General features: G+C 41.2%; 2 protein-coding genes across 4 annotated transcripts in view; one reads left to right on the forward strand and one right to left on the reverse strand.

The window, feature by feature from the left end:
• exd3 (exonuclease 3'-5' domain containing 3) overlaps positions 1–2,017 on the reverse strand; it is a 63,628-nt gene extending 61,611 nt beyond the window's left edge. For all 3 annotated transcript variants that reach the window (XM_046305426.1, XM_046305425.1, XM_046305428.1), the window contains exon 1: positions 1,950–2,017. The gene's annotated coding sequence lies outside the window, so the exon portion shown is untranslated. The remainder of the gene's footprint in view (positions 1–1,949) is intronic.
• A 1,061-nt stretch (positions 2,018–3,078) lies between these two features.
• Positions 3,079–16,133, forward strand: LOC123999335 (hsp90 co-chaperone Cdc37-like 1). Its single transcript, XM_046304981.1, has 8 exons — positions 3,079–3,349; positions 4,678–4,956; positions 6,589–6,679; positions 6,802–6,917; positions 7,312–7,434; positions 9,891–10,067; positions 10,179–10,250; positions 13,574–16,133. The coding sequence occupies exons 1-8, from the start codon at positions 3,242–3,244 to the stop codon at positions 13,691–13,693; spliced, it is 1,086 nt and encodes a 361-aa protein (XP_046160937.1). The 5' UTR covers positions 3,079–3,241; the 3' UTR covers positions 13,694–16,133.
• The last annotated feature ends 366 nt before the right edge of the window (positions 16,134–16,499 follow it).

Raw genomic sequence — 16,499 nt, forward strand, 5'->3', positions numbered from 1 at the left:
TGGAGCATCAAACCTCAATAAAATCACAGTATCGAATTGCAATACCTATACAATTGCAAAACATATTCTATCGTGATTACCTGGCAATTCCCAGCCTTAATTCAAATGGAAATGTATAAAAAAAAGGGTGTATAAAATACTGACAGGCTCTTAAAAACTAGGGCTTGGAATTAACAGGGACCTCACGATACAATATTATCACAATACTTAGGTTACCGATAGGATATGTATTGTAATTCTCTATGTATTGAGATTCTATACTGCGATTCCATGTTCAAACATATTGCTCACCATATGTCTGCTGAGAGCCATGACAAAATGAGTTTGATCAGTCATGGATATAAAAGTGATGAAAACAAATTGGCTCCCTATTTTTTTTAAAGATGGAGGACAAGCTATTAAGAAGAAAAATACTGAGTTTTGGTGCATGTACAGCTGACTAGCACAAAAATAATATCCCGGTGTGTGACTATCGATTTCTTCCTCTATCACTATAAAAAAATAACTTGAATTAACTTGAAAAAACCCTTATCTTACATCAGGGGTATTAAATCGGGGGTCCAAGATACTACAAGGGGTCCATACATTTTGTCATGAATGTTGTCATGAATATCTCTAGCAACAAAAGAATAAACCAACTTTATTTCTCAACTCCTAATTTTGAGCAAATTACACCCACTGGAGTCAAATACACTCATTGGAGTCAAATACACTCACTGGAGTATCTGACATAGGCTTTGAAAAAGCACCCACGAATAGGCTACCAGTCAACAGGCTACCAGTCAATAGGCTACCAGTCAATAGGCTACCAGTCAACAGGCTACCAGTCAACAGGCTACCAGTCAACAGGCTACCAGTCAACAGGCTACCAGTCAACAAGCTACCAGTCAACAGGCTACCAGTCAACAGGCTACCAGTCAATAGGCTACCAGTGCGGCAAGTGGTGCTGGCTGCTGGTAAGCTTTCTTGACTTAATACATGGCTAACCTTTGTTTACCAGCTAAACAGTTACTATTAGCAAAAATGTGTTAGCCTATTAGCTAGAAAGGAAACTCCTATGTTAGAGTTTACATTTCCTTTTCCAATTATAATGTGGGAGGTAATTTTTTTTTTTACTATACCAAATCTATTAATTTTCAAATGTTGATTACTTCTCCTTGCTATTATCATTCACCTGATAAGACAAGACATTTGGAGCAACATTTTTTTTTGCTAACGTGTGATGAGGGTCCCTGGGACGCCATTTTGCCTGAGATGGGGTCCATGGGCAGCAGAAGGTTGAAGACCCATGTCCTACATATTTCAGAATTTCACTTGAACCAGTTATGAACCAGAGCTGAAGCGTCCCTGCGCGCGCACACCCTGTGGGAACAGCAGACCACGAAAGGGCATTGCTGCCAGCTGGCTGTGAGACATGCTTTTGAGGCTGAGGATGTTATTTTAGGTCTGACGTCTGGACTGTTTCTCTCCTCGTGGTATGTTATTGGCTCTCACAACTGACTCGTACAGCAGCAGCAGACTCTGATGCAGGGAGCTCTACTGTACTCTCCTGCCACCTATTGGCCACTATCGAACAGTACAGCATGACGGGAAGCCCTCTGCTAGACGGCTCATATCAGATGAGGAAATATACACATGCACCCAAAGAGAATCTTCTCTGTTGTAACATCCTGTTATGTTCACTAATTTGACAACTAGCCCAGAGTGGTGCGAGATGTGACATATTATGCATGGTGGGTTGTTACTAGTAGCGAGCTAACCCATGTGCAACTAGCTAACTGGCCCACCCAGCTGGCCACAAATTAGCATTTAAAGCATTTATCTCACGTGCGAACGTTACCTACCTATCAACTATATGTCAATGTGATGTGACATGGGTTGAATGTTAACCGAATTAACCACAATACATGCTATCTTACAATGTTTTGAAGGTGAAAAAATAGACTTACGTTATAACTTGCCTCTAGCTAGCTAGCACTAGCAAGGAAATGAAATTGAAATGATAGAGGTTTTGCCCGGAAGGATTCAGAACGGACACCACCAAGTTCTCGTTCTCGTCTATGTCTCGCGAGGTTTAGAAAATAACAGAATAGAATAGAATGTAATATTTTTATTTATTTAACCTTCATTTAACCAGGTAGGCAAGTTCAGAACAAGTTCTCATTTACAATTGCGACCTGGCCAAGATAAAGCAAAGTAGTTCGACACATACAACAACAGAGTTACACATGGAGTAAAACAAACATACAGTCAATCATACAGTAGAAAAATAAGTCTATATACAATGTGAGCAAATGAGGTGAGATAAGGGCTTTTGGCAAAAAAAAGGCCATGGTGGCGAAGTAAATACAATATAGCAAGTAAACTACTGGAATGGTAGATTTGCAGTGGAAGAATGTGCAAAATAGAAATATAAATAATGGGGTGCAAAGGAATAATCTGTGAGCTGCTCTGACAGCTGGTGCTTAAAGCTAGAAGGAGATAAGTGTTGCCAGTTTCAGAGATTTTTGTAGGTCGTTCCAGTCATTGGCAGCAGAGAACTGGAAGGAGAGGCGGCCAAAGGAAGAACTGGTTTTGGGGGTGACCAGAGAGATATACCTCCTGGAGCGCGTGCTACCGGTGGGTGCTGTTATGGTGACCAGCGAGCTGAGATAAGGGGGACTTTACCTAGCAGGGTCTTGTAGATGACCTGGAGCCAGTGGGTTTGGCGACGAGTGTGAAGCGAGGGCCAGCCAACGAGAGCGTACAGGTCGCAGTGGTGGGTAATGTATGGGGCTTTGGTGACAAAACGGATGGCACTGTGATAGTATAGTGATGGAAATGGCTACCTGGTAGTTTTTATCATTATATAATTTTGTACTTACATAGATATTTGAAAACAGGTAAACGTTTCCTCCCGTTAATAAAATAATCTCACGGCGATTTCATTTATTTTTAAGTACAGAAATGCTCGGCTATTCCTGTCCTGAAACGTGCTCCACATTAAAACACGTATAGTAAAATTGGTCATCAATATAAATAATAAATAAAATGCCAAAACATATTTGCCACGTGATCAAAGTTCCTCACCACGTGGTACTTGAATAAAAACATGGAGGCTGCTGTGTATTTGTGCTCTGATCCAAATATCACTTTTGCTAGCGCTTTGCCTTTCTTTGGAAGAACTTAGGCGATATCGATATTTTCCCAATTGATAGATTCGGCCTCGGTGTTTTGGGCGGGTCGAGACGGAGCAGCAGCGATGGAGTGGTTCGGGACTGGAAACTCCCCTATGTTTCCCGAAGAAGAAGAGGGTTACAGTGCCTCTGCCTCTTCTGTGCCAAGTAGCTTTCACAGCTCATCACTGCAGGTATTGTGAGGCTAAATGCCAATGCACATTTACCAATTCATTCTTTACTTTGTTAGCCAGCTTGGTAGGTACGTCAGTCATGGAGGAAATAAAGGCAAGCCAACCCACCACCTCCCCTGTTATTAGCTAGTTATTTAGCCTGCCGCTAGCTATTCGATAAACCCTTACGTGATGTTAAATCAGTGATAATAATAGTTACAGTCAGGATGTAATTAGTTAGCTAGCTAACAAGTCAAGTACATTACATAATGTCAACAATGGAAACGAGTCTGAGCAATTGAGTCCGACTCCTTCATTTGTAACTTTCTACTTAACGAACGACGTTTAATGACTGAACATACACCAACGTTACAGTAGCTAGTTATTTAGCTAGTAGCCAGCCAATTAAACTCAGTACGATTTAGCTAACTTGTCAGGTTATTTTCATGACATTGTCTCATTGCCAGGTTTGACATCAGCGAGTCTAAGCCAGTTGTCCTTAACCCAGACAAGTGAGTGTCACTGACTAATTTACAGTGGTCTACAGGTATTACACAGCAAATTGGTGAATATGGCACTAGCTAGCTACACCAAATTTGTTTCTCTACACCAAATTTGTTTCTCAGTAATACTTGCTGTAATTCTGCTTTAGCCAGTCAAGCAGTAACAGCTAGCTACTTGCATAGCTTTCCCAGCGACTGTGGATAACATAAGCATCCATATCTAGTGTGTGCTGTCATCTCTATTCCCTGATAGTTATATCCATTAATGCGCTATTGAGTTGACAGCTGAAGCTTGTGGGTGGTGTTCATGTTATTATTAGCCCGCAACCTCTGGTTTTACATGTCCATGTACAACTATTGCACACAGTTCGCCATAACGGAGTTCCAGCAATGCATCGTCATCAGGAGGAGGAGAATGAGAGGCTTTAGGAATAATGGCCATGATTACTGTAGATGTAATATTCTGCTGCAGAATGTAATGTCAACAATATTTTCAGATATCAATCATAAGTTACTGTCTTCTCTGTGACCATGGTGGTGTAGAGAACCGGGTCTCTGTGCCAGAGATGGCAGCAGAATAAAATATAAAGATACGTTGGTATCAGTTGTTTATAACCTCTTCTCCCCTCTGCTCTGTGAGCCCTTGGTGCTGCTGCTGCTAAAACCAGCTACAGTGTGTGAGGGTCTACTTACAAAGATATTCGGATAAGCTAATTATCTTCTTCCAGGAGGGTGCCAGTGCAGAGTCCATGGTGTCCCTGTGCCAGAGGCAGCAGCAGTGTGTGAGGGTCTCTTTACAAAGATATTAGGATACCAGTTCATAATAAGCTAATTATCTTCTTCCAGGAGGATGCCAGTGCAGAGTCCATGGTGTCCCTGTGCCAGAGACAGCAGCAGTGTGTGAAGGCCTCTGTTTCCAGCTGGCAGTTAGTGGAGGCTCAGGACCAGCTGTGTGGGATGGAGCTGCACGGCTCCGAGAGCGTCGAGCAGGAGCGCGCCCGTGCTGTCGCCGGCCAATCGGAGCTCTCGCAGACTGAACATGAGTGGCGCCGGAAGGAGAGCATGCTGGGAGGGAGCAGGAGCCCCGTGCTCAGCGCTGACAGCAGCCGGGACATGTTCGACAAGGTAACTAAGGTCGTGTCTACACTTGACACTTACATTTGACTTCTGCTATCAGAATCGAAAATCGCATTGAAAGACCGCTCTAGACACCAAGTTGCTTTGTGGTCTGATAGTGTTCAGATCTGGCTGACCACTTCAAGAGGTGGTTAGGAATGCATTGTGTGTGTGTCCAGACTGAGGAGAACCCCCCCCCCCCCCCCCCCAATCAGGCTACCGAAAGCACATACAGTGGGCGACGTTATCAGCACTGGTAGCCTTTGTACAATGTATACTACCATTTGAATATAGCCAGGGAAAAGGGAATCCGGACATGGTAGACAAATTTTAAATGTAGGTGTAGATGCAGGAGGGGTTTGGAATTCATGATCAGAATACTAAAGCTGCATGAACTGTCAAGTCTAGACACAGCCTTAGAAAATGTAACGTTATGACTATAACTACTGTTCCCCGAAGGAGGGAAAACAAGGTACAGCATACTATGGGGAGTTGCACACTTGCGTGTTCTGTTGCAGGATCGACAATTCACGCCTGACAAGGCCAATGAAATCCACGCCTCGGTGGAAGCCCCGCCTACCACAGGTGATGGGTGTCAGGCTTGGTTTCATTCTTTCAATTTAAAACCTCTCTTCAGAGCCCCGGAAGGGAGGGCACAGGGCCATATAGGTGTCGTGCCTCATTTCCCTCCGTTAGGGAACAGTAGTTATAGGCATAACATTACGCTCCCTTTGTCAGTCAACTTCGGTACAACATACTATGGGGAAATAAACAGTGAGCTCCAAAGTTATTCGGACAGTGACAATTTGGCTGTTTGGGCTCTGTACTCCAGTGCTTTGGATGTTAAATGATACAATGACTATAAGGTTCAAGTGCAGACTTTGAGATTTAATTTGAGAGTATTTTCATCCATATCGGGTGAACGGTTTAGAAATTACAGCACTTTTTGTACATAGACACGGCTAATTGGGCAGATTTGTTGCCAATCAGCCACGTTTTTTGCATGGCTGGTTGTGCTGCACTAGGAGTCGATAAGACAGCGACCTGTGCACCGGTGTTGTATCGACATGCCTGCCGACTTGAAATGCTTCCTACTTGGTATCACTGTAGTGTCGCCGGCGGTAACTAACATGGCCGTTCATTTTCTCACACTATTTTATTTCAAGTACTAAAGTAGCCTACACAAGAAATAACTAATATTGATAGCCATCTAGATGTCACCTTGATACATAGACTACATACATATTACTCAATGGGTAGGGCATGAATGGTGACACAGTGCCCTTCACTGCCGCTTGACCAAGCGCTATTGTCTGGCAACTGCGTGCGAAGTAACTACGTGGTAGCCAATATTAGGGTGACCGTCACAGTAAGCACACGCATACAACTCATGAAGAAACAGTACACCACCATCAATACTTTTAGTCAGTTTTACACATTTTCAGTTATTAAACTAACAATGAAATACAACTGACTCTTTCTTAAAAACAAAGTCCAAACTATCGCAGAGTGCTTTTTGACCCACTCCTTTTCACACACCCTTCTCTTTCGACACACCCATTCGTCCATACTCCGGTCGCTATATTGGAATGCTGCTACCCTCTTCTCAGTGGACTGTGCTTCTCTTTCCTTCTCCTATAGAGTATTATTAATAGTAAAAACGTTGAATTGGAGGTTCACGACAAGAGCAAAACCTTTGTTCAGAAGTATGAAAAAGAATTGAGACATTTTGGTGAGTGAAATGTTTAATCTACTGTTTATCATGGTGATGCAGCAGGTGTGGCATTGTGGAATGGTATTGGTCCGTTGTCTCTATTGTGATTGGTCCGATGTGTCTCCATTGTGATTGGTCAGGCATGTTGCGGAGGTGGGATGACAGCCAGCGCTTCCTGTCTGACCTGCATCACCTCATCTGTGAGGAGACGGCCAACTACCTGATCCTCTGGTGCTTTAGACTTCAGGCCGACGGGGTCAGAAAAATATCACACTGTCCTGTGAATTTATTTGCAGCTAGAATTTGATGCAATAGATTTTTAGATTTCTAAACGCCAATATCAGCCGGCCGTATGTTTCCTGTTCAGGGTTGATGTGTAAACTATTGTTTACTGACCGACAGATCTAACTATTGTTAAAAGGCCAGACTGATCCTTCAGCATCTTTTCTAACAAATTACATTTCTGAATGAGATAATTTTATACTTATGACTATGGGTCACTTATGTTAGAGGTTCTATCCTGTTCCCTTTCTCTTGACAGATATTTGTTCAGGTTTACGAACATTGACTTTATAGTATAACCTACAGACTTGATTTGTGTTATACGGCTGAATTCACATTTTTTTCCACTTTAATCTATTCAACCACAGAAAGAGGCGTTGATGGAGCAGGTCGCTCACCAGGCTGTTGCTATGCAGTTTATCCTGGAGATGGCCAGCACCTCCCAGCAGGATCCCAGAGGCTGCTTCCGTCACTTCTTCCACAAAGCCAAAGTAAGCATCGAGCTATTCTGGTCTGTCTGCTGACGAGTCACGGTTAAGTCATTATACCACATCAGGCACCCTAAGAATGGGGTGAAACGGCTCCCTATTCCCTATATAATAGTGCACTACTTTTGACAAGGGGGTCACGTAGGGCTTTGGTCAAACATAATGCACTATAAAGTGAATAGGGTGCTATTTGAGGCATCCTAAGACTAGCAAAGGCTCTCTCTAACCATCCCTGTCTGTCTGCTGAGTCACTGTCAAGTCATTATACTGCAAAGTAATATAAGGCAAATTGTTCACCCACTATATAACCAGTGGTTATTGATAAGCTAAGTTGAGGATTGATCAAATATTTTAATGTATGATTTAATGATCAAACTTGTCATGATTTTGACTGATTTTATGTTATTATTTAATGTTATGTAACTAACTGTCATTCACTAAAAATAGTTGTACTGTACAGTGATGTAATGTGGTCAAATGACCACTAGAGAGAGACAGGAGTCACAACAGACTCTTACAACATCACAATGATATACAGCTACATGCTTTCATGCCAAAACAGTGTAAGAATTTCTGTATGATTACCAGTGTTTTACATATTGATATGATTTTAAGAGGCTGCATGGTTTAATTCCAAAATATTAGTTGCTTTTCTCAGCTGTAATTATGCATCTACAACTGCGTAACACACTCTTAATGTTTAGAGAACACTTTTATTTTTTTATAAGAGGCCTCCCGAGTGGTGCAGCGGTGTAAGGCTCTGCATCGCAGTGCTTGAGGTGTCACTACAGACCCGGGTTCGATCCCAGACTGTCACAACATGCAGGGACTGGGAGTCCCATTGGGTGATGCACAATTGGCCCGGGTTATGAGAGGGTTTGGCTGGGGGTGGACGCTAACGTCCCATCTGACCAACATCCAGTGACAGTGCAGATCGCCAAATTCAAACAACAGAAATCTCATAAATTAAAATCTCTCAAACATGCATGTATTATACACCATTTTAAAGACGAACTTGTTGTTAAATCCCACCACAGTGTCCGATTTCAAAAAGGCTTTACGACAAAAGCATACCATGCGATTATGTTAGGTCAGTACCTAGTCACAAAAAAACAGCCATTTTTCCAGCCAAAGAGCGGAGTCACAAAAAGCAGAAATGGAGAGAAAATTAATGACTAACCATCAGATGGCACTCATAGGACTTCATGTTACACAATACATGTATGTTTTGTTCGATAAAGTTCATATTTATATCCATATATCTCTGTTTACATTGGCGCGTTATGTTTTGCATCCAGAACATCCGGTGAAAGTGCAGAAAGCTACGTCAATTTATAGAAATACTCATCATAAATGTTGATGAAAATACAACTGTTATGCATGGAATTAAAATATACATCTCCTTAATGCAACCGCTGTGTCAGATTTCAAAAAAGCTTTACGGAAAAAGCACACCATGGAATAATCTGAGTACAGCGCTCAGACCAAAACCAGTAATACGGATACCCGCCATGTTATGGAGTCAACAAAAGTCGGAAATAGCATTATAAATATTCACTTACCTTTGATCTTCATCAGAATGCACTCCCAGGAATCCCAGTTCCACAATAAATGTCCAAATACCTCATTTTTGTTTGTGCATTTACTACAGTAATCCAAATGCGCAGGCACTAGGTCCAGACAAAGTCTAAAAAGTTATATTACAGTTCGTAGAAACATGTCAAGAGATGTATATAATCAATCTTTAGGGTGTTTTTATCATAAATCTTCAATAATGTTTCAACTGGAGAATTCCTTTGTCATTAGAAATGAAAGGGAACTGAGCTAACTCTCACGGGCGAGCACCTGACTGTGCACATGGCCTTCTGGCAGACCCATGACTCAATCAGCTCTCATTCTCTCCTACTTCACAGTAGAAGCCTGAAACAAGGTGGAAGCCTTAGGAAGTACTATATGACCCCACAGACACTGTATATCGGATAGGCTAAGACTTGAAAACCTACAAACCTCAGATTTCCCACATTCTGATTGGATTTGTTTCTCAGGTTTTTGCCTGCCATATGAGTTCTGTTATACTCAGACATCATTCAAAAAAATGTTGAAACTTCAGTGTTTTCTATCTAAATCTAATAATATGCATATCCTAGCATCTGGGCCTGAGTAGCAGGCAGTTTACTCTGGGCACTCTTTTCATCCGGATGTGAAAATACTGCCGCCTACCCCAAAGAAGTTAAGTTAAGTTATGTTTCGGAAGACTCATGACTCGACCTTCGCCTCTCCTGAGCCCGTTGGGGAGTTGCAGTGATGAGACAAGATCACAATTGGATATCACCAAATTGGGGAGAAAAAGGGGGTAAAATATATTTGTATTTATTTATTATGATTCCAAGTTCCTCTTGTCAACCTGAGGATGATCAAGTAAGTCTTTAATTCCATTGTCATATTTTCCCCTGTGTAAGGCAGGACAAGAGGGGTACTTAAATGTCTTCCATGCTGAGCTAGAGGCCTTTAAGCAGAGAGTAAAAGAGTACACTGTCAAGTTCAAAGGAGAGACCCTCTCCAATGACACACCGCTCCAGAGCAGTACAGCACGCTGTCATCTGGATCCCAAAGAGGTTCTAGAATCTTTACCCCCAGTGAGTATTCTAAATGACATATTTGAATTTTTGACATGCACCTGTATGGTAACAATTTAATATAGTAATTTCAATGTTTTGTTCTGATATATTTCTTCCGTTCTGAAACAGGAACTGAAGGCAGGGTTCCAGCTGCAAGACATGCAGATTCTCCAGAATGTTCTCAGCACCATGAATCCACAGGTAATGGCTACAGAGTCAGACACGTACTGTACATGGGAAATAGATCTGTTTATTCAGTCACACTATTTGTTAATAACTATTAATTACTCCTATGCCAATTGATACCACATGTACAAGGTATAACCACGGGAAGCTTAAAAAATGTCAGCTATACTGTGAGACAAGGGGCCTTTATTTCTTCTATAAACATTGATTGAGTTAAAAGATGGAAATATCCAAAGAGCTCAAGTTAATGTTCAAGTTTCAAGCCGTGCTCTCTATTTTTAAAAACTGAAGTAAATTCAGTCCGTGCGTTTCTCTAGAACAGAATAGAGAGAGAGAGAGAATCACCCCCAACTGGCCCCTGAAACCTGACTCTATGTCATCCTAAAAGAGAGAGTGAAACAAGGAAATGAAACATGTCCTCCTCCACGAATAACACTTAGTTAGCAGTTGGGCCCCTGTTGGAACTAGATGTGGGCCAATGAACGCAGAAAAGAAACTCCTGTTACATAAGCATTATAATCAGCTTGAGCAGTAGACTGGGTTAATCCCTTTGTGTCCCAAAATGGCACCCTATTCCCTATATATTGTACTACTCTTGCCCAGGACTCATTCAAAAGTAGTGCTTTATAAAGGGAATAGAGTGGCGTTTGGTACACATCCCATGTACATCCATTCAGAGCAGCTCAGGCAGGTCAACTTTCCAAACCTCTCCCCCACTGTCTCACTAAGCACTGGGCCTATTTTAGAGTCCCAGATCAATTCAGCCTCTTGGATCATAATAAATACAACTATATGGACAGGGAGTGAGGAGCTGATCCTAGATGAAAAGGTCTTGGGAATCCGGTTACCCTTTTAGTCTTGACATCATCCTGAAACTGAACCTGTTTTAAGACACTTCCCAGACAAACTCTGAGCCACGAGTAAAGTCAAGTCATAAAAGTTTATCACAGCTCGTAATCACGACAATTTGCGGTTCCGCAAAGGAAAGATAGTGATGACCCTCATTTACATTGTTACAAATGATGGAGAAGAACCAATTGCGATGAGCCATCGCCAGCTGTGAACTCTATTCAGACGCACACTGTGAAGGTACATCAAATGTTGCCATGTTAGTGTTTGATATAACTGTCGCCTGACAAGATCACTTTGCCTACTGTTAATTATTGCCTAATATGTTGGCATGCATAACCTTTCTTTAACCAATTCTGATGGTTGTTAAAAGTAGAATTGACAATATTACTGTTATATCAACACACTGGTCACTCTCGTTTTACAACTCTAAATCGCGTTGACACAGTAGGCATGAAGTCCATTGCGTACAACGTTTTGAAAGATCTAACACAATCAAAATAAACATAAGCCCTAGATGCCGTCAATTGCCCAAATTATAGGCGTGCCCAGTGTAGGCTTTTTCATTTAATTGCAATGTGATGTTGCACTCCAAAGGGATAACTTGAAATAACATGCAGGTAATTAAATAATCTAATCTAAAATGTTTGATTAATTACCCTAGTGGTTCTAAGTATTTATGCATGTCATATCATTGTCAAAAGCTCAAGAGATTATTAATGGATTGATCCTATCAAAATGTTATCAACTTCAAAGCAGTTGCATGTGGTGCAGGAAAACACTGCCTCGCTGCAATTTGCTATTATCAAGACACCTGCTGGCAACTCTTACCCCTTTACACTCCAATGGAAGATTCGGTCACTGATAAATGCATACATTGGAACGCAGCGACTGTACAGTAACATGCTCTGCCTCACAGCACCAGGCTTTTGACTGACAGCCGTTCTGAACTAGAGCACTGCACGCTACATTAAGTTGCCCCCATCCCTCCCACTAATTGGGCAACTTTAGCAAATGTTTTTGTTGTCTTAGTGAGGGGAAATGCTGTAAATTTAGAGGACTGTGAATTTTTAAATATGAGACGATGATGATGATAAATACTGCATTAATGTCAATAGAAGCAAGCCAAATACCCATGATTCCTAATGTGCACTTCACATTTCATATCATAAAACTCTGGTCATGTACAGTGTCGACATGTATAATCACCGTTTGATGTACAGTTACAAGATGACACGGCGTCATACCCTGGGTTGTTCTGAACATAATGAGCCCATGTTTCTTTATGTAAAGAGGGTTTTCCGCGGGACACGCACCTAAATGCACTTATGACTCCTTTGTGTGCACTCCAAAAGCATATTTTTCCCTGAATTGCATTGTGAAAGCCTAACACAAATATGTCATATTTTATAACTAAGCTAGTCTCGTTGGCAATAGAACAAGCTTTTAAAGGATGCCCATCTGACCCTGCTTGTGATTTATAATGGACCGTTTTTTAGAGTGCATAAACATCAAGTCATTCTGTGATTGCAAGGTTGCATTCCAAACACAACTATTACAAGTGTGCTTGCTGTAGTTCCTCAATGGTCCAGCTATGAGGGCTCAAAAAAGTATTTTAGAATTGTAGACTCTCCATGTACTGTGCACACTTTGGAGAAGTGTGTAGCCACTTGGAGACACCAGTTAGACCTCTCACTCAAACCCTTGTACTTTATTTGTCGTATGTTGCGCCCACACCACATTTTCCAGGAATATTCATATATTACTGAATGTATCCAGATTACCTTCAGATTTTGTTATCAACAAATAACAGTACAGTAAAAAAAAAATACTGTAAAATCAAGTGTAATGTTTTGGATTCAACTTTGGTCTAATAATTTCCCCATTATCTCCAAACTGTTCCCTTTTAATTGCTACCATGGTTATGCATATGCTTTTCATATTTCTTCTATAAGAAACCTTCCAATTTAGCCCTATCCATATAGGCCAATTCCTACAAGTGTAAAGGGTTAACTGATTAGGACAGCTCGTGAGGTCTCCTAAATATCTGTCGAGAAGGTGAGACTCTTATGACTAAAAATGTTTCATGCATAGCTTTTATTTTTACCCTTAAGAGTAGGAGTAAAATGTCTCCTCAGAACGTAAGACCAATTATCTACTCTGAGGCACTTTGTGGATACGGGCCCAGCACTCCTATTCTGAGAGGGTTGTTGAATACTGGTCCTGATGAATGCTGATGAAATGGGGAATTATCAGTGTTAGTGTCAAGATGCCCCACAGCAGGTGGATTATCATCCCAAACTACACACTTCCCAGGGGAAACGGTGTTTGGAACAGGCAACCTTAGAACTAACCCATAAAGATGCATTAATCATATCGTATACGGGTGTCTGTTTCTTCTTTAGATTACTCAGTTATGGCTTATTGCATTTTAACTTATTCTGGTTTTCTCTCGTGAGTTGAAGTTGCTGTTTTTGTTGTATCACCAGGTGGCAGAGTACCATGTGAAGCGTTGTCTGGAGTCCGGCTTGTGGACGAACAAAGAAGGGAGACGGTCCAAGGAGGAAGTTAATCCAGAAACAGACGACCTGCGCATGATGGAGACATAACGACTGTGGTGCAGACTCCCTCCATCTCTCCCATAGGAATTGACACTCTCAATAGGAAAAGGGCTGAGCTCCCCACAGAGACTTATTTTTGTATGCAGCAGAATCTGCGCCTGAATGTGTCTTGCACTTTATATTTGTTCAAAACAATCTATTTAAAGAAAGCGAGTGGTAGGTATTTTGAGGCACTTACCTTACCTTATATAGCTAGAGTATCTCTACTCATGTCATATCTTGATTGTTTTAGCAGAGTGAACCTTGCTTTGTAAGGAAGTCATCTTTACACTTGAGTTTACAAGAACTACTTCAAACTTTTTAGAATTGTTTTTGTTTATATATTTTGGGGTATTCCTGTGACTCCGTTAATCAACCTTATGGGTGTGAAGAAGGGAGATAACAGTATATCTACAGTAGGCTTCACAAGTAGGAAGTCTAGAGGTTAAGAGCGTTGGGCCAGTAACAGAGAAATTGGCCGTTCTGCCCTCGACCAAAGCAGTTAACCCCCAACAATAACTACGGGCGCCAACGACATGGACGTTGATTTAAGGCAGCCCGCACCGCTCTGATACAGAGGGGTTGGATTAAAAGCGGAAGACTCATTTCGGTTGAATGAATTGTTTGACAAATGACTAGGTATCCCCCTTTCCTTTCTTTAGTAGGAGGGGAAAAGCCTGAGCATTACAATCAAACTTGCTCTTGTCGTAAATAAAAGTGCACCATGTTTTGGTTGAAGAAACAAGAGGCCTAATCCTGGAGTCCTATTTCTGCAGTCTCTAACGTTCTGTCCAACACCACTGAGCCACTAGTGCATGTGGTTAAAACTGTCACAGACACGTGCAAACGCTCTGGGCCCATATTCACAAAGTGTGAATAGGAGTGCTAGTCTAAGGTCTGGTCAACACCTCTAATTGACAATGGTTTAAAAGGTCTGCCCCCCCCCCCCTCTAATTCATAATGGTTTAAATGGTCTGCCCCCCCCTCTAATTGATATTGGTTTAAATGGTCTGCCCCCCCCCTCCCTCTAATTGATAATGGTTTAAAAGGTCTGCCCCCTCTAATTGATAATGGTTTAAAAGGTCTGCCCCCTCTAATTCATAATGGTATAAAGAGCTAAACTGATCTCAGATCAGCACTCCTATTCTGAGACACTGGATGAGGGCCCTGTGCTCTTTCAGCTCCTGTGTGTCCAGTTTGTCATTAGGACAATATTTAATGGTGATATACTACCATGGTAGTATAATGACGACTTCACTATGCAAAGCAATGAGTTTGCTGTTATTACTTTTGTTACTGCTGGTCACTCATCCTCAACCAACACTCATAAAATGTATTGCTCTGTCCATCACAGAATAATAAGCTTCTCAACATATCAATGTATGGCTGCTAAACTCAACTGCTCACATAATTGATTGTGAAACTGGAAACAACCTGTAGAACTGACTTTGGCTGCCATAACGTGAAAACATCCTGTACTAGTCTGTGCTGTTTGAAATAGAACCGCTTTAAAACAACTGTGCAGGGTAAATGGCTAATAATACATTAGGTCTACCTGAACACATTTGAAACGTTCTGCAAAAATCTAATGAAATAAATGAATTAAAATCTGTTTTGTTGCTTTTCACTGTTTTTTTGTTTCATGATAGTTATAATAAAATCTTATCAGCCTGATCAGTCTCTTCCAGATAGTGAGACTCGATAATAACTTATTACAGAACAAGTATATTGTTTAAGATACTGTATATTCATACATTTATGGATATATAACAGTCATTTATCACTGATTATCAAAGAGCTAATCTCAGGGTAACACAGAACTAAAGTCTGCTCGATTAAATTCTGGGTCCGTGAGATGCTAGAACGAGGAGCTCCATCCACTCTCTGCAAGTTAAGGGATGAATGACTGCCCATCTGAAAAAGAATGGTAACACCTCAGTTGTGATTTGTCTAAATAACCAGTGATGGAAAAAAACGAGGCACCAGAACTATAGCTGCTCATTAACTATCAGTGCTCATAATAGATCTATTGCATTTTATGTTTACATATTCTGCCCATGAGATTATCAAAGAACAGGTCATAATGTGCTACAAAAATACTGCATATAATATCTTTTCAATATAGAGACAGCCATTAGATGACAAATCTATACTCAGACCAAATAAAGTGTATAAAACATTAGGAATAGCTGCTCTTCCCATGAAAGACTGACTAGGTGAATGCTGTGATGCCTTATTGATGTCACCTGTTAAATCCTAAACCCACTTCACATAGAGACTGGTTAAAGAAGGATTTTTAAGCCTTGATGCCCGAAGTTAGGTGCGATGCAGACCCGGTGAAGAGTGTGGTGAAACAGAAGACACTGTCTGTACTATTGAGTTTTGATGCAGGGTCTTTACCAGAAAGTCAAGTTAGGATGTGGCTGTTCTGAGAGCAAAAGGGAGGGGGAGGAAACAATATTTGGAAGGTGTTCCTAATGTTTTGTACACTGTATATCATATTACAGCTTTTCAAATAAAATCTCACTCGTTTGGTTTCTATCCAATTGGCGACAGATTTTCATGTCAATATTTTTAGAATCCGGATAAAAATTAGTGATCGATGACAGCGCACACAAAATATACTGAATAAAAATCTAACTGTTGTGTTATATAGGAAATGTGCCTACTCTGGTCTTGGCACCTGTGACCTACCCCACTTCTCCTATATACGATGTGGGTAGGCTGTGCAGGTTAGCTATCTACATGAGATGATGATGGATAAGAGCCAGAGTATTTGTATTTGTCAAACGGCAGTCACGCATCGATCACCATG

Source organism: Oncorhynchus gorbuscha, linkage group LG16, assembly GCF_021184085.1.
Source record: "Oncorhynchus gorbuscha isolate QuinsamMale2020 ecotype Even-year linkage group LG16, OgorEven_v1.0, whole genome shotgun sequence".
NCBI lineage: Eukaryota > Metazoa > Chordata > Actinopteri > Salmoniformes > Salmonidae > Oncorhynchus > Oncorhynchus gorbuscha.